Source organism: Idiotropiscis lumnitzeri, chromosome 3, assembly GCF_059441095.1.
Source record: "Idiotropiscis lumnitzeri isolate Australia: NSW breed Sydney's pygmy pipehorse chromosome 3, RoL_Ilum_1.0, whole genome shotgun sequence".
NCBI classification, from domain to species: domain Eukaryota; kingdom Metazoa; phylum Chordata; class Actinopteri; order Syngnathiformes; family Syngnathidae; genus Idiotropiscis; species Idiotropiscis lumnitzeri.
This window is the reverse complement of record NC_142393.1, coordinates 24,541,659-24,562,319: the sequence shown is the minus strand read 5'-3', so window position 1 is coordinate 24,562,319 and position 20,661 is coordinate 24,541,659. Positions and strand designations below refer to the sequence as shown.

The window sequence follows — 20,661 nt, the reverse complement described above, 5'->3', positions numbered from 1 at the left end:
GGTTTAAGAGGTTCGAGAACCTCTCCTCTCTCGTATTTGTGGATATTTGATAAAAATCACTGTTGATATGAAATGTTTCACATCCAAACTTCAAATTGAATTCTTGTAGCTTTTTTCCCCTTACCTTTTCTTAGTTCTTTTAATAAGCGAGACTATGAGATAAAGCATCTGTTTTTAAAGTGCCACTTTATTACAAAAGTATAAACTTGACTGACATTTCATGAATAGTAATCTTGATATAAAACATTACAATCTTTTGCACTTAGCACTTGAATCACACGCTGCTGGAGTACAAGACCCTGTAGTCTGAAGAGCAAACACAAAACATGAGCTGCCGCCACATTGACTGACTGGAGTGGGCTGGGCCGTCCGTCCATCCGTCCGGGTAGATGGGCGTCGCCCTAGTTTCACCGTTTTAAGAAAAAACAACACACAGGATTTTTTTTTTTTTTTTTTTACATTGCAGCTGTTTGTGTCACAAGATTACTCATTCCATAACACAATTAAACATCATAGAAAAAGATAGATTTCTTGACACTGATGATATATTTATTATTCTTTCTCTTTTGTAATGTACATACACATTGCATCAACATACAGTATAATCACACACTTTGCTGGGGGATATTTGGTCGAATGGAATCATTGTCCACGGTTTCGTCACGTGGGCCACTCTCCATTTTTTCTTTTCCTTATTTCTGTTACATTTGAACACAGATAGAGCGAGTGTTTGTCGATGGAGGAGTGACCAGATGCGACTTGAACACAGCAGCACGACGGCAGCTTTGGCAAAAGCCAAGCCGACGCTATTTGAATACAAGGCGGGGACGAGATTATGTCGATGAGGTGAGTGAGTCGAGCTAGCGTTCCGTGTCCACTTCTAAAGACTCGAGCGGTTCAGTCCTCTTTGTGTTGCAGGACTCGAAACTGGCCATTTGTTCTACAGAGAAATAAAGCAACACACTGGCAAAAGAAACAACCAACAACAATAAAAAAAAAACAAAAAAAAAAAAACATTAATATAGGTACAATTCGACAGTGTTTGATTTTTTTTCCCCGCTTTTTTTTCAGCATGCAACTCGTAGCAGGCAAAGTGCAGGACAGGCTCAACAAAGTAAAACGGCTCATTTACAGACAGCAGTGGAGACAGTGTTCAATCCATGTCACGCCGGACACGATGCAGAGAAGAGTCGGGTCCGAGTGGAAAATGCTTGGTGCCAGCGTTATGGAGGAATGCAAAAAAAGTGTGCCATTTGTTCTTTTTCTTTTTTTTTAAAGGACAACCTAACTAAAGATGTCGGAACTTTCCGTTCTATGTCAAATGTGCTTCTTTATCAGCTGAAAAAGCTCCGTTTAAAACATTGCATTCACTTGTTTCTGGAGGATTCCATTTTTTTGGTCTGTTGACTCATGATCGTTGTACTGCATCATTAGGCGAGATTAACCCAAATACTGTCAAAGATGAGATATGGTGAGATCGCGTAAGCAGCTAGCTGATCGCCCGCCGGCCTTTTGCCACAGCCCACCGACTAGCTTGCGCGAAGTAAACCCCTAAATCTTTAAAGCAAGAATATATGCGTTTGTACCAGTACAGTGTTCCCTTCCACTTGCGGCTTCAGTGCTTTAACCGGTTTTTCAAAAATATTCCTAAAAAAGAAAAATCCATATTGCAGAAAGACACATTGTTTCAGAAAGATAAGTTGACTCTGAGACTTTTTACATACCCCGAGGCACTCATACAAGGCTCATGATTGGTTCCCGGCGCAAGATCAACCAATGAGAGCACGAGTGGATATATCTCGTAAGGTGATTGGCTGCGATGACCCAGCATCTTCTCTTGTTGTATCTCACCTGTCTCATTCTCGTTAATAAACGAACGGTTCTTTTTAATAACGTTCCGAACGGAAACTCAAAACATTATTCAATTATTTTAGTTTAAATTTCTGGTGCTTTATAGTTATCTTCCTTTTAATCCTTTAATGTCAATGAGTTCATCACTAAAAAGGGAATTTTCATATTTCCCGCTCAAGTATAGCCGAGATTGGAAACGCTTCGATTGCGCAATCCCTCACAAAAAAAGCAGAAATCGCAAATACTGCAGAACAGCACCGGCGATTGGCAAGTGCCTGTTATTTCTCGCTTTACATCTCCAGAGACTTGCGATGTTCCTGATGATTTTACATAGTCAGGCTAATTATTTTAACATTTGTTGTTACATCATTTATTTAGTTTTGATGATGATCATGTAGCTTTTCGTTGCCGCATACTTGGTAAGTAAATGCTTTTCTTATTAATTAAAGTGGGCGGGAAAAACCAAACACGTCACATTCTGGCGAATTTGCAATCTCGTGAGACTGATTGAAAAACGTGTGGATGCAATGTTTTAATCATACTGTATTTTTTTTCGATATATGTAAACAGCAACTCATAAAGCAGGCATGAATGCTGAGAATATAACGGCAAGTTTTGACATCTTGGGTTTGGTTCGCCAGGAAGTTAGAATTCTCATAATTTTTCTCTTGGTCCCTGAGCTTTCCAGTATTTTGACGAGTAATTCACCCCTTTGAAGAATTGAAACCGCATCCTGAATCACATCATGACCAACTTCAAGGAAGGCCCACTCAAAAGTGCTACCAATTCTCAAGGCTGTGCTTTTTTCCCCCCCTTTCTGCACCTCATCAAGGACTTTATTACCCGCTAGAAATTAGGAAGAATTTGGGTTCCTCTCTTCCTTGTGCTTGACACACTTGTCGTCTACGGATGAACTAGTGCTACTGGTACCTACTGATTGCTCTGCAATGCTTTTGTGCTCACGACCTTTGGATTCCTTCGAAGCTTACCAGATTGGACTAAGCCCCGGTCGTAACATATAAACCTTAAAACTTTAAGGCCGCTGGAGCCCAGGAAAGGCATGACGTAATGTAAACAGCGTGTGTGGGTGTGTGTTTGCGTGTGTGTGTGTGTGTGTCAAATAGTGGGAGGGATAGGGCTCGAGAGGGGCTCAGCCGTCATTACATGTGGTGCTGGCCAGTGATTCTCAACCTCTTTTCCACGACACATTTGTGATCCAATTACACTTCATTGCTCTGAAGATATCAATTGACTACAAATAAAGTTTTCCCCTTCATCGATGCCAGTGACATATTCCGTATATGGCAGCAGATGCTGCCATTCCTATAAGACAATTTTAGCTTTGTTTTCAATTAAACAGGACCAGTTTAGTGAGTAGTGAGATTGAGATCAACATTATTTGCGTACATGATAATCGCAAAAGTTTGGGATATTAGCTGAAAATTGAAGATTAACCTAAAATGCACTATAACCTTTCGAGGTGAACCTAATTTGACCTTCTTTGAACTTTGTTGTGGGCAAATGCATGTCTGAAACATACAGGGTTCAGAATCTTCAATAAGGTTAACAACCACTTCTCTCAATAGTCTGTACAAGTTTTGCGATTGACAAGTGACCGGTCGAGAGGGTACCCTGCCTCGTCCACAAGTCAGGTGTGACAAGCCCAAGCTACCTGGGACCGTAATAAGGACGAGCGCTACAGAAAATTCATAGCTGGCGCTAATAGTGCATTTTAGAAAGCTGACTACAGTAGTATCCCAAACTCTTTGTGAGGAGTTTATCTATTTTTTTTAGGACATTTTATTCAATGTTAAGATATTTTTTAGGGCGCAATATTTGGGAAAGGCATAAATCCTGCACAGTGGTTTGGCCCAGCGTGAATTGTGGTAATTATGGAGGCTGGTGGATATGATAGAGGGAGGTCTGCCTTGCTGTGGCAGCGATCACAGGCAACTTTGATCATGTTCAATCAATGGGGCTCATCTCATTCCCTTTAAATGCTGCGCACTAAATTGTCAAACATGTGCAGTGGGACTTGCGCTCGCAAGGAAATCCAGATCTGTACCAGCTACAGAATCAAGCCCCCTTAATGTCAAATATGCGCCTTGGCCAAGTAAAGGTTGGGAAAGACTGGCAGCGGCGGCCCCTTGCTGGCAAGGTTCCGCTACGGCAGCCCCCTCCTCAGAGCCCCGTGACGTACATCTCCATGCCGTCGTTGAAGGTGAAGATAGTGGTGGTGCTGGATGTGGCGGAGCCCTGCTTGAGGTCGCCGATGCTCTCGTAGAGGCTCTCCCCGGGCAGCAGCAGGGCTTTGGCGGGAAGGTGCTGTAACTTGGGGTTGTGCTGCGTGGGTGGCGGAGGAGGCGGTTGCTGCTGTTGCAAAGGCTGCTGCGCCTTCTTCCTCCTGGGCCGCAAGGTGGCGCATGTGTTGGGTGCTCGCTCTCGTCTCCAACCGCCTCCGCTTTCCAGGTTCTCGTAAGCCGGCTCGCACTCCTCCGTCCCGAAGGATTCGTAGCAGTGGTCGTCCAGGGAGCCCGCGGGCGCTTTGCCCTCCTGGGGGGCCCACGTCTGGGGCTTGACCACTACGCTAAAGCCCCCATCGCGCTCTCGGTCCCGGTCGGGGCGACCCAAGGTCCTGAAGCCGGGATTGGACGGCGGAGATCCGGGTACGGCTCGTTTCTTCTTGGCAGGCTTACACACTTTGGAGTACATCTCAGCCACCTGAAATTGGGAGATGATACACTTTTTGTAATTTTGATTTTGTGTCCAAACAATCACACACCGCTATCCAACTCAAATACGTTAACGCCCAACCATTTGCCTGAATAACTTTTTACTCTAATTACAATCTAAAATAAGATTAGTGGGGGTGCATAAGCAGAACTAAGCAACGTAGCAGACCTGTGAATAAAGACATTCAAGTTTATTGCTGCATCAATACATTCTTTAAAATCAAGAATTCTGTCCATTATCCCACTTGTTATTTGAGTATTTGGATAAAAAATTATTTTGCGTTATAACCGGACAACATGTAAGGTGCAAGTATTATTTTTGCCCATGTGCGGTCGCAATCCTCACATTTTACTGTCGAATGTGTGGCTTTTGAGTGCGAATGGCTTTAAAAGCACCCACGTCACCCACGGCGAGCGGGGCCTTGCCTGGTGAGTGACGTGGGTGCCAGCAAGTGAGAGTGCAATTGGTTTGCTGTTAACTGGCCAACCCACAAGCCAGTCTGTGTTTTGTTACTCAGTTTAGTTGTGGCCATCGGTAGCGCATCAAAAATTGTGCTAATTATGTGTTTTCTTACTCTTTGTCCATTAAAATAATTGGAAGCGCACTGGTGGATTGGTCTATTTTTTACCATTTTGTGATGCGCGCAACCGCAACATTAATCCATGTGAAACAAACTGTTGACCTTTTTTAAATTTATTCATTTATTTATTTTTTTATTTTTACTCAAAATTAAATATATGGCCTTCAGAATAGCAGGCGCTGGGCCCTACCTCTGCAGCATGGTAGGCCTTGAACTGCACCCACAGTAGACTTGACAGAACAAAAGTGATTTTAACTATATTTATAATATAATATAATTGCTTGATGGATTGTTATTCGTGTGTTATACACATTACAGTTGATGAACGTCAAAGTGGCACTTGTTGGATTTTTCTGCAGCTTGTTGAATAAAGCCAATGTCATTGGGAGGGCAGTCGGGTCTTCACTCACCACTGCAGCAGAAGGTTGAACGTTCTCCATGGTGTGGGCCGCGAGCGGGACCAGGGCCTTATTGTGCAGCATGAGGACATCTTCATCCTCTGGCGGCTTCCAGATGTACTGCTCTCCATTTCCCATAAACATCACTTCCTGTTGGCAGAGCAACCTTTTACAAAAGGGCTACAGTTGGGGGCTTGCATCACATGGGATGCTCAATTATTTTGAATTCACGCATGCACATGTAACTTCAGCACTGGACTAATACAGTACAGTACAATACAATACAACTTTATTTATATAGTATTACAGTATACATATGCGACCATCGCAAATACTCGCAAATGTTTGTCTCTCAGTGGGATACGGGCTTTAGAGTGTGCTCGTGTTATGTAGCCTAACTCTTGTGAAAAAAAAAAATAATCACTGAATTTAATGTTCAAACTGTGCATAATATTACAGAGGCTTCATATTTTTATGTTAATCCGGTAAAGCACTTTCAAGTACAATCCAGTTGTATTAAACTTTTATTTCCAAAATACATTTGTGTTTAATAATTAAGATTTGTTTTGTCAAAAAAGTATTATTTTAAAAATTTAGTTTGATTCATTAAGTGATATTTTTATTTTCTTTTTTTAAATTTTTTTATTTTTTAAAAATTAAACCTCTGTCCATGCAGTTAGGATAAACAGGCTTACTACACTCCTACGTAAATTTTAACATTGTTCATGACGGTGTTACTTTTTTTGAGGTGGAACAGTGTAAAAGGTTTGAGAATCACTGCTGTATACAATATTCTGCCATCAAAATAAATGAAGCATTTGCATATTAGAATAGGCAGGCTTTTCCAAAAAAAAAAAAAAACTGGGGATAGATTCCAAAATTAAATGAAATTCCGAAATGCCGTCAGAAAAATACTCGGTTGTCAGTAAAAGTTGTTATTAAATTCCAGTTCTTAAATAAAACAAGTACAGAACTCAAATTATTTTACTATCATATTGACTGAAATACTAACTATGGTAACTTGGCACAATGACAATATAACTTTGCTAAAATAGTTTCAGTTTCCTTTTTTTATCAATTTGCATTACGATCACACTGAAAATAAATAAAGAAATCTTGTTTTTGTTGCACGTTCTCTTTGACAAGTAAGCTAGCTATAGGATCGATTTTGATACAATCAAAATATCTCCTTTAGCTTTGCAAAGGTTGCCAACCGACTAACAAAAAATGCTAAACTAATTAACGATAAGAACATGTGACAAAATCTGTTGACTTGAACAGCAAAAGTGACATCATTTGTCCTTGAAGAGTTTGCAGATTTATCAAACGCTGACTGTGGATAGGATGAATGGAGTGTACGAATATCTGAAATGTTCTTTTTGACAAAGCAAAACAGAATTAGAATTCTGCAACACAAATTCTGAAAAACCTGACGTTGCAAAGAAATCGTTGTTAACGACAGGCATTTAAATAGACTGTTGGAAGTCAAGTTGATTTTGCAGCAGCGGAACTACCAGACGTCATCATGTTTTGCAGCTTCTAGCAAAGGTGCACTCCTTTTGCCTTCGCAGACATTGTTGATTGGAATGAAAGTTAACATTTTAGCAGTTTGTGACCCCAAGTTAGTAACTTGTGTGCACGAAATGATTACGATGCGACCATGATCTTTTTTTGTCATGTCATGTTCGTAGGTTTGGACAAAATACAAATTGGACCATGAAAGTCGCTGTGGAGTGACTTTGACTCGTTGGACTTGTGCGTCTGGATGACTCACTTTCAGCATCTTGCATCATCTGCAAGAAACGTGTGCTGAGCAACGCAGCCGGCAGACGGTGCACACGTGTAATTCTGTCAGGGCTAACTCGGGGTCGCAGCTGGTCGTTTGAACTCGGTGACCTCACATAGCCAACAAATGTTTCCCACTGTGACTTGGAGGGGAGTGCATGGTGTCCTATTGTGAGTCAAAGCATTCAGTCTGCTTGCGCTTCTGCGGTGGTCGTGAGTTGACACACACGTGGTCGCGAGTGGATATGCACTCAGCATGGGCATGAATCACATTTTACGGCTTTCAATAGTTCTTTTTACTGGAATGGAAAGATTATAAAGCCTAATAGTAATAATGCAAATGGCATTGAGGAGTGGCTGTGCAAACATTTGAATCCAGAACCTCGGGACTGATACAGGCGTGCTAAACACTACCAAAACATGCTGCACCAAAAAAAAAAAAAACATGCTACCCAAAATCAAAAACGTTCAAGAACATTCTGCATGAAATGTTGCTATGACTGTTGACAGGCGAGAATATTTTCTGTTTGTTGTATAAATGCATATCTAATAAAGAAATCAATAATATTACATTTGTATTGTACATTTCTCAATATGCAACATTAAACAGGCTATAAAATTTCCCGCTCCATAATTTCTTATATTAATAGTTTCGACCATGAATGTAGCATAAAGTGTTTAATTTAATTAGAAACTCTTCTTACAACCTTACTGCTAAGAATAATTTTTTTACAGTTGGTTTGATTTAGAACTAAAATGCACCAGAAGTGCACATGCAGTGAAGACGATCTGTCATTTCCACTAACAACACAGACTAAAACTAAGATCCTCCCCAACATACAAAACTCTTCATGTAGAACTTTTCTACACACTTCCTTCATATTAACTTCACCACCACCATAAACCTCCCACCCGTAAATTGAGAGTTTCCGCTTTCTAGCCAATGATATGCCGGTGCTGCCAACAAACAGGTGAAAAGCACCGGACATGACACGGGTAAAAATAAATCAAATATGGCCTCTAAATACATAACTCATTTGTGAAAAAAAAATACTCATTTGTGTTAAATTAGTATTTCATGCCCACATTAGAAGACTACTTATTTCATGGCCGCAAATTAGTATTTTGTGAATTTGTTAAAAATTTTCATCGGCCCAATTTTTTATTTCATGTGCACGTGTGAGCAACAACGTGGCCACAAATTTGTATTTTGTGCACACGGTATAAATACAGAAAGGCCCCAAATTATCCATTTTCTTCGGGCTGCACAGTCAGATACAGGTTAAGCGTAAACGGGAGAACATGTCCCATACTATCTTCACCATGCTCACGCATAGGGATGACCTAACCTACCCAATTTGACTATGTGAACCAAATTTTTAGTCTGAACGGGATCTAAGTTTGCAAAGAGTGCGGAGATATGAAATGCAAGGCATTAAGAGGAGGAAAGGTCACAGTGATCTATACCTCAAGTCACCTCATCGAATTATGCATGCCAAAGTGGCCAACCCTAACAGTCATAAATAAGCATTTTGTGCAAATGTTATCAATCCAGATTTCATAGCCACAAATCAATCTTTTATTTAATTTGTGGCCACAAATTAGTACCTTACGCACATTATACCCATTCCAAGGCCACAAATTAGAATTTAATGCATAAATAGTTCATGGCCACAAAGAAGCATTTTGTGGGCATTTTACACCTCACTATATTTTGTAGCCACAAAATAGTTTACTGTGTGTACATTCTATCTGAATTGCTATAATTTAATTTCTCTCCCCATGTTATGGATGGTGCGCTCTGTAGAGTGTTAACAAATCCGTCACTTGAAACCCAACTTTAACTGGCTTGATTCATACTGGCAGTACCCCAGTACACACACACGCACACCGGGACACAATCACCCCCCAGCTGCCACGGTGCAGTAATTAGATTTTCTCTGACACAATGGCACAAACGCAATGCTACATTAACAAAAGTTACCAACCTTGGGGAATGAGGGCACGCTAAAGGCGTCCACATTCCTACGGGGCAGCTTTGTGCTGTGAGGATGTGGCGGCGGAGGGGCGGGGTGAGAAGGCGGAGGATGTCGCGGCGGTGGCACCGGTGGGTCACCCGTGTCCGTCCCACTGTCCCTCTTCTGGGGCGCCTTGTCCGCCTTCCTCAGCTTCCTGACGCAGGCATACTCCGCCGTCTCTGGGGGGTGAGGCGCGGTCACGACCTGGGCTTCGGGTTCAGGCAGGCCCTCTTCCACGTCCCCATCTGGGTCAGGCGGCGCCGGGGTGTTGGCGGGGACGGCCGGAGGGGCCGGCGTGTCCGTCTGCCCGGCCCTGCCTACCATGGCATAGAGCGCGTCGTCAGTTCGCGTGGCGGAGGAGCTTCGGCCCACTTCAGAGTAAGTGTGCTCTCCGTCCTCTCCAGTCCCAGAGGGAATCTGGGGAAGCTGCCTGCCTTGAGAGCGAAGGATCACAGTTAGACCGGCGGAAAGGTCCTTACTGGTTTTGGATGCCTCCGCCGGACTCATGCTGGTACTAATCACCATTAAGCATAGGTGTCCAAACTACGGCTGGCAGCCTCTTCTAAAACTAACAGATATATTCTCGTGCTATCGAGGCAGTATTGTTATAGTTACTTGGAAAAATAATCGGATTATCCATTAACGTAATCTAATTAATTCACAAATTGAAGTACCCTTATCCCTCCTTTGATTTTAAAAGTAACTAAATTAGATTAAAAGGTACCATATTAGTTATATTACATCCGTCACCTTGACCCTATCTATTGCCTTGAAGAGGAGCTACAGCGTCCACTTTGTCAAACCTTTAATGAGGGTCAATTAGTAAAAATGTAATGTTATGCATTTCACTAAAACTAAATTGTAGAACTCACCATAACATGCTCACGTAGCACCAAATTTAGCATAGCATGCTAACTTAATAACAGGTAGGTACGGCGTGGACATAACTTGGCCAAATTAACAATTGTGCACAAACACAATTGCAACATGGGCTGAGTTCTCATGGACACACAACCCGGGAGAAAAGAACTATGTTGGCTAATGATTACTGCTATTTCTGTCCCAATTGTGCAACGTTAGCTAATTTGATATATTAGAAATAGCTCTAAATACATAATCTTTTTCAAGGCAGAATACTTAATAGAGGGCCTTGTGATGGATCTCATCAGACTGTGTATAACTGACTCTCAGAGCACCACACATTAAGAATATTTTCTGAAAATGGATCATTATTCCAACTGGTTTGCTTCAATTATTCTCTGGAACATTGACCGACCTCCCTTCTCCCCTCTACAGAGAACGTGGCCCCAAATTCCCTTTGGATGCTATCAAAAATTCATCATCAGAAGACTGCATGGCTCAGAGGTGAGAACACTTGTACCTGCAAGAAAAAGATCAGCGTGAGAAAGACGTACTTACTTTTGCCATTGCAGTTCATCTTGTTCATCTCTGTGCTTGATTTACTGATGGACCGCAGCTTTGACTGCCTGAGTATACCCTGATGACACACACACACACACACACACACACACCCACGGGCCAGTTAAAGTCTCATTAAGATGAAAGACGTGAATGATATGCTTCTCGAGGGAATAGACCTTTTCATAATGTTTGTAAACAATAAGAGCCAAGCTACTTCCAGGTGGCAGAAAGTGATTGACGACCGCTGACTTGAACTGAAACAATGACAAAAAAGTAAGGGGCCACTCAGACTGTGGTCGCGGTCCCGCATTTCTCTACTAGTGATCGGTGATCGTTTCACGTTTTGCCACCCGGAAGTATGTGTTACGTCATGGTGAAAAGGTCTTTGGAGTTGCTTTATCCAAACCGGGATGCCTACCATGTCCATGAGACGGTGTTTCCCACCTTCACTGGCAACATTGTGTGTCTTTCCCTTCCTGTGGCAAATACAAGCGTTAGGTCACACATTTACATATAACGTGACATAAAATGTGAGTCACAGTCTTTTGACTGACTTTTTCCTCAGGCTACTTGTTCTGTTTATTTCTATTGCGCTTGGTCAGCGTCAAAAAGTGGCATGAAACGATTGCGTAACAGTAACTGACGGTCTATGTTGCATGTGTATATACAGCTGTGTATGAGCACCTCTTTCAAATGTACTGCTCTTGAGCTTACAACAGAGTACACAATAGCCAAACATACTGACAGAGTTGGGGGTCTTGAACTGTGATCAGAATGAAAGGAGCCATCTTGTACCAACAACCAAACAGAAACCGAAGACATGACTGACGAGGTGCCAGTCATTTGTTGTGCAGTCATCGGCACACTCCTAGTGGGCAACCGCCCTTAGCTATAGACATCCTGTATCCTTGAGCTTCAGGAAATTTGCTCAAACTATGGCCAAATATCCATCCAAATTTTAAAAAATGACATCCTTTGTTTGCTTGTGATTGGTCATAAAGGCCAAGTCATACTTTCCACGTCTATCTACCTGAATGATACACGTTGTCCACGTGATGTAAATGTAGTCATCTTCGCCTGTTTGCAAACGTCTGCATGGACCCCTCTGCGGTTGACCATGCACAGTCCAATTTTTATGACCATGCAGAGTGAACACAAACAATGCAAAGCCTGCTGACCACGCATGCCCCAGAGCAATGGAAAACAACAACAATTGTGTCTATTTCACCTTGCACTTAGTTTAAGATGTATCTGCCTGTATCACCATCTTTACAATTCAAATGTGAAGGAGCCAGATGGGCCAAAACTCTTGACATAAACTATCCGAAGCATTACAATAACCACAAGGGCTGTTTCTTTACGCGTATAAAGGCCAATCAAACAAAGTAATATGGTGATGACCATGTGTGATGGGGCAGTGCCCAAGCTCTCGCTGCTGCCGGCAAACTCCCCCCTTAAGTCCTAAAATTGCCGACTTATACAGCATGACAGTACCCCACACCTTGTCTTTGCCATGTAGCATCCCACATAATCATACCTCTGGCAGCCCACGCAGAGCACCACGATGAGGATGGTGACGACGAAGGCTGAGGCAGCAGCGATGGCGCCCAGCAGCAGGACCTTGCCGTAGGGAGGAGCCGTGAAGTTCAGCCCGTCCTGCATGGAGGCCATGTGGGAGCGCTGGCGCTCACTTGCTCTCACACTCGCTCACACTCACACTCTCGCCCTCACGCTCATGCACACAGGCAAGGGCCACGCTCTCTCGGGGATCTGCGGTCACAAGGCACAGTATGCTGCAATTTTAGTCCATTTTAAAGGTATACAGGTTAAGAATAAAGGAACTATTACTCGCAGGTTCGTATGTGAGTAAATGTGATTCTGCAAAAAAAAAAATGGTAAACTTGCCAAGGACTGCTTGCAAGTTCAATGACTAGGGAAAAGTTACGTCCATTTGTCATTGGAAAATCAGCAAACCCGCTCTACAAAAGCCTATAAACAACACATGAGAGTGACATATGAAGCCAACAGCAAAGCTTGGATGACTTCAGAAATCATCCAAAACCGAAAGATTTTATTGTATTGTACTTTATAGTGCGTTTTTTGTTTCATAAACATTTTGCGGAAAATATAATTTTTTACATTTTATTGCTTGTGCTGTTACCAATGTATTTTGTGAGCATACTTGAACATTCATGAAGGACATGTGCCGTAGTTGTTTCCCACATAAGGAAATTCTGTTATAAGGAAACGCGAATATGATTTCGTTTTAAAGAATACTTAGTGTATTGACAAAAAAGAAAAAAAAAGTTGCTGTTGGTTATTTTTCAGTCGTTCAGACCTAATCTCCAGGCACTATTGTACTTCCAGTAGTAAAACTATGAATGCTCCAATATCAAGCATTATTGAGGTTTGGGTGTCATGTTCGTCACATTTCGATCAAAATTATGTAAAATGTAAAAAGGTCCATTCATAAACGTATTAGATTTGAACAAAGACAATTGTTTCGAGAATGGATTTCTCAAAGGTCAGTCTTGCATCAGACTGAGCCGTAAAATGCTTGTATCTCAACTCTCTCCTTGCAAGTAAAAGCCCCAAAAGATTGCATCTTCAAAAAACATTAAAATCCAGGTCACTGACATCTTCAGTCACTGGTTACATTTCGAGTGGTGGACATGCAAGCAAACAAATGTAGTGTGCACATAAAGGTTGGAAAGTCACAACAAGACACTGGTCACCAAAGTAACAGTCGTGGCAGCTTGGCTGTCATTATATCTATTGTGAAATGACAAGAGGACCCGAGGGAACGAGACAATATGCGAGAAGAAAGTGGAAGGTGTGGGTGGGTGGAGGTGGAGGTAAAGGAAGGAGAGCCATTAGGGGAGGATGAAGACGTCGACCGTGGGAGTCTTCACGTGTTTGTAGACGCTCCAACGTAGATGACAGCAAGAGGCCGGCACGTCACCTTCCTTCCCTGGCCACGTCTGCTGCTCCCCGCCCATCCGTGAGGCCCACCGACACCCACCCCCCTCCTGCCCCTGCCTGCGGTGCTGAGCCAGAGTGACGCCTCAGCACTGCAGTGTAATCTCAGGCCCGGGAGCCAACCAATTGGACGAGAGCGAGGAAAGAAACACGGGGCCGCCTCCTCCAGATCACAGCGTCATTCATGTGCCACATCACACATTCAACCTCCTCCAAACGTCCCACCAGCGAGTCTCAGGTGTTCTACACGTGCAAAGATTCATCAACAACAAAGATTCATAAGGTAAACCCGGAATTGGTTGCCAGCCAATCGCAGGGCATACAGACGACCAACCATCCACGCTCACACTCATACCTAGGGGCAATTTAGAGTGTCCAATCAACCTGCCATGCATGTTTTTTGAATAATCGACCAATTATTGCATCAGTTCATTGTAAAATTGGAAAAATTTTAATTTAGTCAATTACATATTATTCCCAATACAACTGCAAATAACGATTATTTCTTGAATAAGTCAACTGACTTTTTATTAATTAATTGATTCTGATTCAGACGCTGGCTTGTCAGAAAATAGGGGAAAATGTTTAGCGGGAATATTTGTGGTCAAGAGGCTGTAATTTCAAGTTAAACAAGGTCTCTAAACAATGAATCAATTAGCAAAACACTTGTCAATTAATTCTATTATCAATTACTTGTCAATCAATCAATTAATTGTGACACCTCTACATGTAATGAAATTAATATAAATATTTTCCTATTTCTGTAGGCTCGTCTTTATTTGAATCAAACTAAAAGTTTCATAAACACCTGCTTTTACTTTGGAAAACAAAGAAAAATATTTATGCAGATTTTTTTACAGATGTTATGGACCAAATTAGTAAGAGAATCAAAATCAATTTAAGGAAAGAAAAATAATGGTCAGTTGAATCTATTATAAAAAATAATGGCTATTTGTAGCCATAGTGTGACAAACCTGTAAATGACATGTCGATAAGCCACAAGCAACATCAAAAGTGCAGTAGTACATAGTAGCCAGTTCTTTGGCCTGAATCGATACCCAAGAGGTAACTCTCAGTTTCAAAATGGCTGCTGACTACAACATGACTTTTGTGTGATATTAAACAGTTTGTACAACCAATAAAAAAAATAATAAATAAACATAATCAGGGGGGAATGATTTTGCAATAAACTTCAATGCAAAATGAATTGCTATCTGATTATTCGGTGGAATAATTGACAAGAATGATCAATTCTAAAAATATTGTAGCGGCAGTCCGAATGTGTTCAGGAGTGGATCACCTGTTGAACTGGATTTCACATCATTAACAAAATGCCTTTAAAAAAGGAAAGTCAAGCATGCGGCCCAATTTCATTTTACGCTCAAATGTGCTGTTTTTTCTGCTCGCGAGCACCTGACAGGGGCCACATGCACAGTCAACAGGGAATTAGGGTGTAATCCTGACAAAAATAGAATTGGGGGTGGAGGGCACTTCGCGCACACATTCAATGCCTTAGGCGTTTTATTTTTCTAGGAACACGTCCTGCATTTATTTGCGTGTCCATTATTAATAACGCGAGCTGCCTGCAGCCATCCAGCGGCCGCTCTGCCAATCTGCTCAGGTTTTGATAAACCACCTGGGAGTGCACATGGCGGAGAGAAAACCTCAGCGTCTGTGTGACACAAATAACTGCGCGCGTGTGTGTTGGGGGATGCTATTGTGTGAGAATATGAATTAGGTCAAATGTTGGCTTGTAACAACGATTAACCGTGCGCCCCGTGAGGAAGAAGCCTGAAGTGGAAGAGGGGAAGCTCATCTTCTCTCTATGCTGCCCGCATGGATCTAACGACCATCTCCATACATTACGATCATTATTATTATAGTTATTGTCTTTTTTAGTCATTGAAGCCCTGAAAAGCGCCACACCATGATGTTCTCCCATTCTCTCCATCCCCTTTTTAGTGTGCATGCGCTTTGTGTTGGCAGCCACAGCGGCATCCGTCATTGGCTGCCGCTTGGCTCAAAGTGCAAAAAGAAGCGAGCGGGTGACAACAGGTTACAAATCAGCCAGAAAGAGGGATGACAACGGAATGATGCATGTCCTCACGTCCCCGCTTTACGTTCACATCGAAGTGGGCATGGGAGAGGATGTCCCTGAGGTCAGCGGGACAACTAAAAGACCCCGCCGCCCCCAACCCCAGCAGCTCCCCCCGAGGGGCGTAGGATGGGGTTGCAAACAAAAACCTCGATTTTCTCTCTTCACCGGGAAACGTGACATCGGAGGTATCGGCGTTATCCCCATTTTTGGTGGGTGGGGGGTGGATGGGCAATGCAGCACAGGGAGGGAGGGAGGGTGCTCTGCACACGTGTCCGCGTCTTAAACGCGTGACCAGCGTGGACGCGGGGAGACATGAGCACAAAAGAGACGCAACATGGAACAACATGTCCGCATTAATAATGCTTAATATTTTACGATGAGAAGCACATATGACGCCCCCACCCCACTACACGCACATGCACCACCTCCAGGCATTGCGCTAAAGCATCGCGTCTACTCACTCAGCTGCGTGGTTCGGAGAGGCGCACCATGAGCCCGTTCTTTGGGTTCAGCTCGTCGGACAAGCAACCACCACCCAGCCAGCATAATCGATCAACGTGCATGCGACGAAGCGAGCATCCCTCCGTGCCTCCGTGGCTGTGGGGGCTTCACGCAGGACCAATGCACCGCATTGCATCTGGCATCCCTTTTTTTGTCTCTTCTCCTTTTTTTGCTGCTGCCCGCTGACCCCCGGTAATTGTGCGCCTATTGCTTGCCGGCCAGGTGGGGTAGGTAAGCCGGTGGGAGTGGTTCGGGGTCGCCTGGGAAGAGCAGCAGAATCTCCACGCGCGTTCGCCTCCGACGTCCCTCAAGCCCCCGCCATCATCTCCACTCGCGTCGCGTCCTCTGGGCTACCGAGCTTCCATGTGACACAGCAGGCACAGCTTGCAGGAGACTCCCTAATCGTGCTTGCGGTTCCCTTCTTACGCCATCTAGCGACAGAGCGAGGAAGCGCGCCTCTGTTCTCTTTTGGAGCCTCGGCTGTTGACAACGCGCCCAGCCATCCAGGGACGGATCCTGGATTTTTCTCTCTCTAGGGGCAAACGGGGGGCTTGACCAATACAGAAGGGGCTGATAAAATAAAAATATATATAAAAATATTTTAGAATATTAAATAAGCCGCTGGACGTGGCTGAACTGGGGCAACACAGATTTCTGACGGGGCTATAACCCCCTTGTCATAACCGCATCTATCCAGCAATTTCAAAGTCAAACTAATCTATTAATATTAAACTAGGCTATTGAACAACCACTGAAAAAAATGAAAAGACCAAAACTTTATATTAAAAAAACTTTATAAAACTTTACATTATATTTTTGAGTAGAACAAATATTAATTTGTTTTATTATTCCAGCGACTGCTGACAGCATAACTCCCAGATTCCAAATACAAATATTTTCACGACAAAATGCTGGAAAATATAAAGTGGATTGGTTGTTGCTTGTTTTTGTAACACAACAAGAATGAAAAGAAAAAGTTGTGCTTCAAAGTTAGGCTACATTTTGGGTTCTTTGCATCTCAGATTAATTGATATTCATTCATTCATTCACATGATATGAATATTCAAGCTAAATTTTCAAGATTTAAATTTTATTTGTCAAGATAAAGTAATCTATTTTTGAGGCACAAGTTGCATATTTGAGATTATTTTTTAATTAGATTTTCAAAAATGAGTCATATCGTATGGAAAGATGTTTTACCATTTAAGTTCGATTACGAGAATGAATTTGTACATTTTCAGAAGAAAGTATACTACTATGTAAATAAAGTAGCATATTTTCGAGAGAACAAATTGGTATTCTTGACAAAATTGTATATTTTAGAGATCAAAAGGAGTATTTTTTCAAGATCAAAACTGGTTCTCTTCAAAATGTACATTTTTTATACAAAAGTTGTTGCAGTTAAAAAAGTTGCAACTTTTAAAGATAGAAGTCTTAATATGATGAGAATAATGTCATACGTAATCAAGAGGTAAAAAAGTTGGGTATTTTTCGAACAAAATATTTTTTTCCAGGAAAAAAAAGTCATATTTTTGATCTAAAATAATATTCTTGAATTTAAATTCAATGTGTTTTCCGTATTTCACATAATACGAGGATATTTTAAGAACAGTTTATATTCCTCCAAAATGTGATGTTTTTGATACAAATAGTTACATATTTCGAAATAAAAGTTCTATAATTCTATATTTTGTCGTTATATTGCAAATGAAAATATAAGTATTTATAGCATATGCGCCGTTCACTGCCTAAAGCTTATAATTAAATGCTGCTAATTTGTTCTACATTGTTTTGTTGTGAATTACGCACCTGTCCCCCCCGTCACTAGTTGTGCTGCTGCCACCTAGTGGTGTCTTCTGAGAATTGCAGAGAAGGCAACCAACCTATCAGAGGGAGGACGTCGCTGTTGCTGCCCGCAACCTTTCCAAATGGGTAACAACAGACATTGACGCGCACATCTTTCTAAACCAGAAGCACTGTGATCGCTTGCTTTTGAAACCATGCTCCCAGCACACTACTGCAAAGTATTACGACCACCCGGAAAGGGATTTAAAAACAAAAATAGACATTGAAGTCATACGTGCACGAGAACAACCATATATTTGAGGGGAAAAGATGGATATTTGCAAGATAATCAACCATCAGCACAGCTATGGGTGGCTATAAGGGCATTTCCGTTCATTTCAATTGCAAAAGACATACACGTTTTCTGCACTTATCATCAAACATTTGTGATGATTTTGGGGAAAAAAAATCTCAGAATTGACTTTACAGAGTCTTTATTAATCGTAAATTGATCAAATACAAACAAACCACACGGAGGATTATAATTCTGGTGATACTGTTATTTCTGGCTGAGGGAACATGAACACTCTTGCATGTGCATAGAAGCCAACTTTGTTGTGTTTTATTGTCTTCCTGCAGATGAGCACCTTGGAGAGGCAGGTGTTTGACTTTGTAGCCTTCCAGTGCGCGCCAATCTTCATCAACTTCATTCACATCATCAGTCATTCTGAGCCTGTTTGGCGCTTTCCAGTGCACATCACGCTATGACATTCTAGGAAGGTGCCTACTTGGTTTCCTCATACTTGACACTACCATGTTTTATAGGGGAAGTCAACCCAAAAAATATTCCCAATAAAATGTTCTATGCACCTACACGTGTCCAAGTATGGCATTCTGAAACAGGTCTAAATGGTTGTGCGGGTGATGTTATTGACCGAGGAGCAGCAAGACGCTCGTGGACATGTGCGGTATTTCATTCATAAATGACAATAACACTGGAAAATCCCACTAAATCATTCTAGCTTGTGCCATGTTGTTTTCCTGCCCACAATGCATTGTGGTTCACATTAACCTGTTGAGTGAACATCGGTGCTCACTACTTTTCCAAGTGATTTATCCACCCTGGACATTTAAACACCCCTACAAGATGGCCGAACCCCTTAATAGTGCGCTAAATAGAGAATAGAGTGCACATTTGGACAAAGTAAGACTCTTCTCTTTCATTCTCAACCAAGTCCTCTCTCTTCAGCAACCGATGTCCCATGATTTTAAAAGTGTTTTTTGGAGAACAATCATATGTTACAACAAAAGACAAGTACAATAACAAAATTTAAAAAAAAATTAAAAAACAAAACACAACCACAATACACAAAGCAATCAACATTACAAAAGCCCACATAGACAAAAACACAAAAGTCCATTCATCCATTTTCCGCCTGCTCATCCTCCCTCACGAGGGTCACGGGCATGCTGGAGCCCTCTCCTCGCCGTTTGCGGGCAGTTGGCGGGGATCATCCTGGACTGGTTGCCAGCTACGCATCGACAAACCATTCACACTCACAATCACACCTAGGGACAATCTAGAGTGTTCCATTAAGCTATCATGCATGTTTTGGGGATGTGGGAGGAACCTGGAGTACAAAAGTGCCTGTGCAAATTGTAGTTTACAAATGTTTCAAAAAAAAAATCAAAGGCAACTCCATCCACATTTGTCTTATTCTGGATTTAAACATTTATTGAGAACCGCTCATCTTCTTCTTTTTACTTTTTTATTTCATTTCAGCCATGCATCACTCCAATGTTGTATATTGCCTCACTTAACTTTTAAAAGTGAAGTGAAAATCTACAGATTTTAAAATAAATGTTTTCCTAATAGTATACTTAGATTTACAATATCAGTATAGAAAGTCCTCAAAAATCACAGACGCTGCATTTAGTTTTTGACATAAATCAATTTCCTTCAACATTTTTCATTATCTCTCCAAAAGGAGGACAAAATATAATAATGCCAAAACAAGTGTGTCAAGGACTGCACAATAAAAACATTCCTCAGACTCATCAAATCTCCAAATATTTAATATTTATTTTATTTATGTAAAATATTTTATTAAAGAATTGCATTGACCATTAATGTGTTATTAATCATATCTTTTTGAACATCAATTATGATATTATAAATAAACATAAATATGGCAAAGGACAATCAAACATGTCCTCCCACGTCCTGCATACATCGCACTGGGATATCGCAAGTGACTTAAATTAAAGCCATATATTGTTCATTTTTTCAATTCTTTTAACCATTTTGAGGCTCTCATTGGTGGATGGCAAACAAAAAGTCTAGTTGTACCTTGAATGATTTTCTGTATCCAGTTTATTTGCATGCATGATTGGGTTGAGCAAACCGGACAGTATATGGCTTAAATTCTAATATTTTGCCATTTTCACTCACAATATCTTTAACAAAAATGATACCTTTATGCACCAGTTTTCCCCAACAAAACTGGTTCC

At 41.7% G+C, this 20,661-nt stretch overlaps 1 protein-coding gene across 2 annotated transcripts; it reads right to left on the bottom strand.

Moving 5' to 3' along the window:
• Positions 1–527: 527 nt before the first annotated feature.
• On the bottom strand, positions 528–16,778 carry LOC148340564 (uncharacterized). 2 transcript variants are annotated; one of them, XM_088291786.1, is made up of 7 exons: positions 16,326–16,778; positions 12,325–12,557; positions 11,206–11,263; positions 10,785–10,863; positions 9,336–9,799; positions 5,575–5,712; positions 528–4,572 (listed from the first exon to the last, which is right to left on the bottom strand). In XM_088291786.1, exons 2-7 carry the CDS (start codon positions 12,456–12,458, stop codon positions 4,033–4,035), a joined length of 1,413 nt encoding a protein of 470 aa, XP_088147912.1. In that variant the 5' UTR covers positions 12,459–12,557; positions 16,326–16,778; the 3' UTR covers positions 528–4,032. The 2 variants fall into 2 exon arrangements, with proteins under 2 accessions (XP_088147912.1, XP_088147913.1); XM_088291787.1 differs by having other exon boundaries at positions 9,336–9,682.
• Between the last annotated feature and the right edge of the window lie 3,883 nt (positions 16,779–20,661).

Coding starts and splice junctions, on each gene's coding strand:
- LOC148340564 (XM_088291786.1), bottom strand. CDS start 12,458: ATGGCCTCCATGCAGGACGGGCTGAACTTCACGGCTCCTCCCTACGGC. Junction 9,800..10,784: donor GATGAACTGCAATGGCAAAA/GTAAGTACGTCT, acceptor TTCGCTCTCAAG/GCAGGCAGCTTCCCCAGATT. Junction 4,573..5,574: donor TTCAACCTTCTGCTGCAGTG/GTGAGTGAAGAC, acceptor TCCCAATTTCAG/GTGGCTGAGATGTACTCCAA.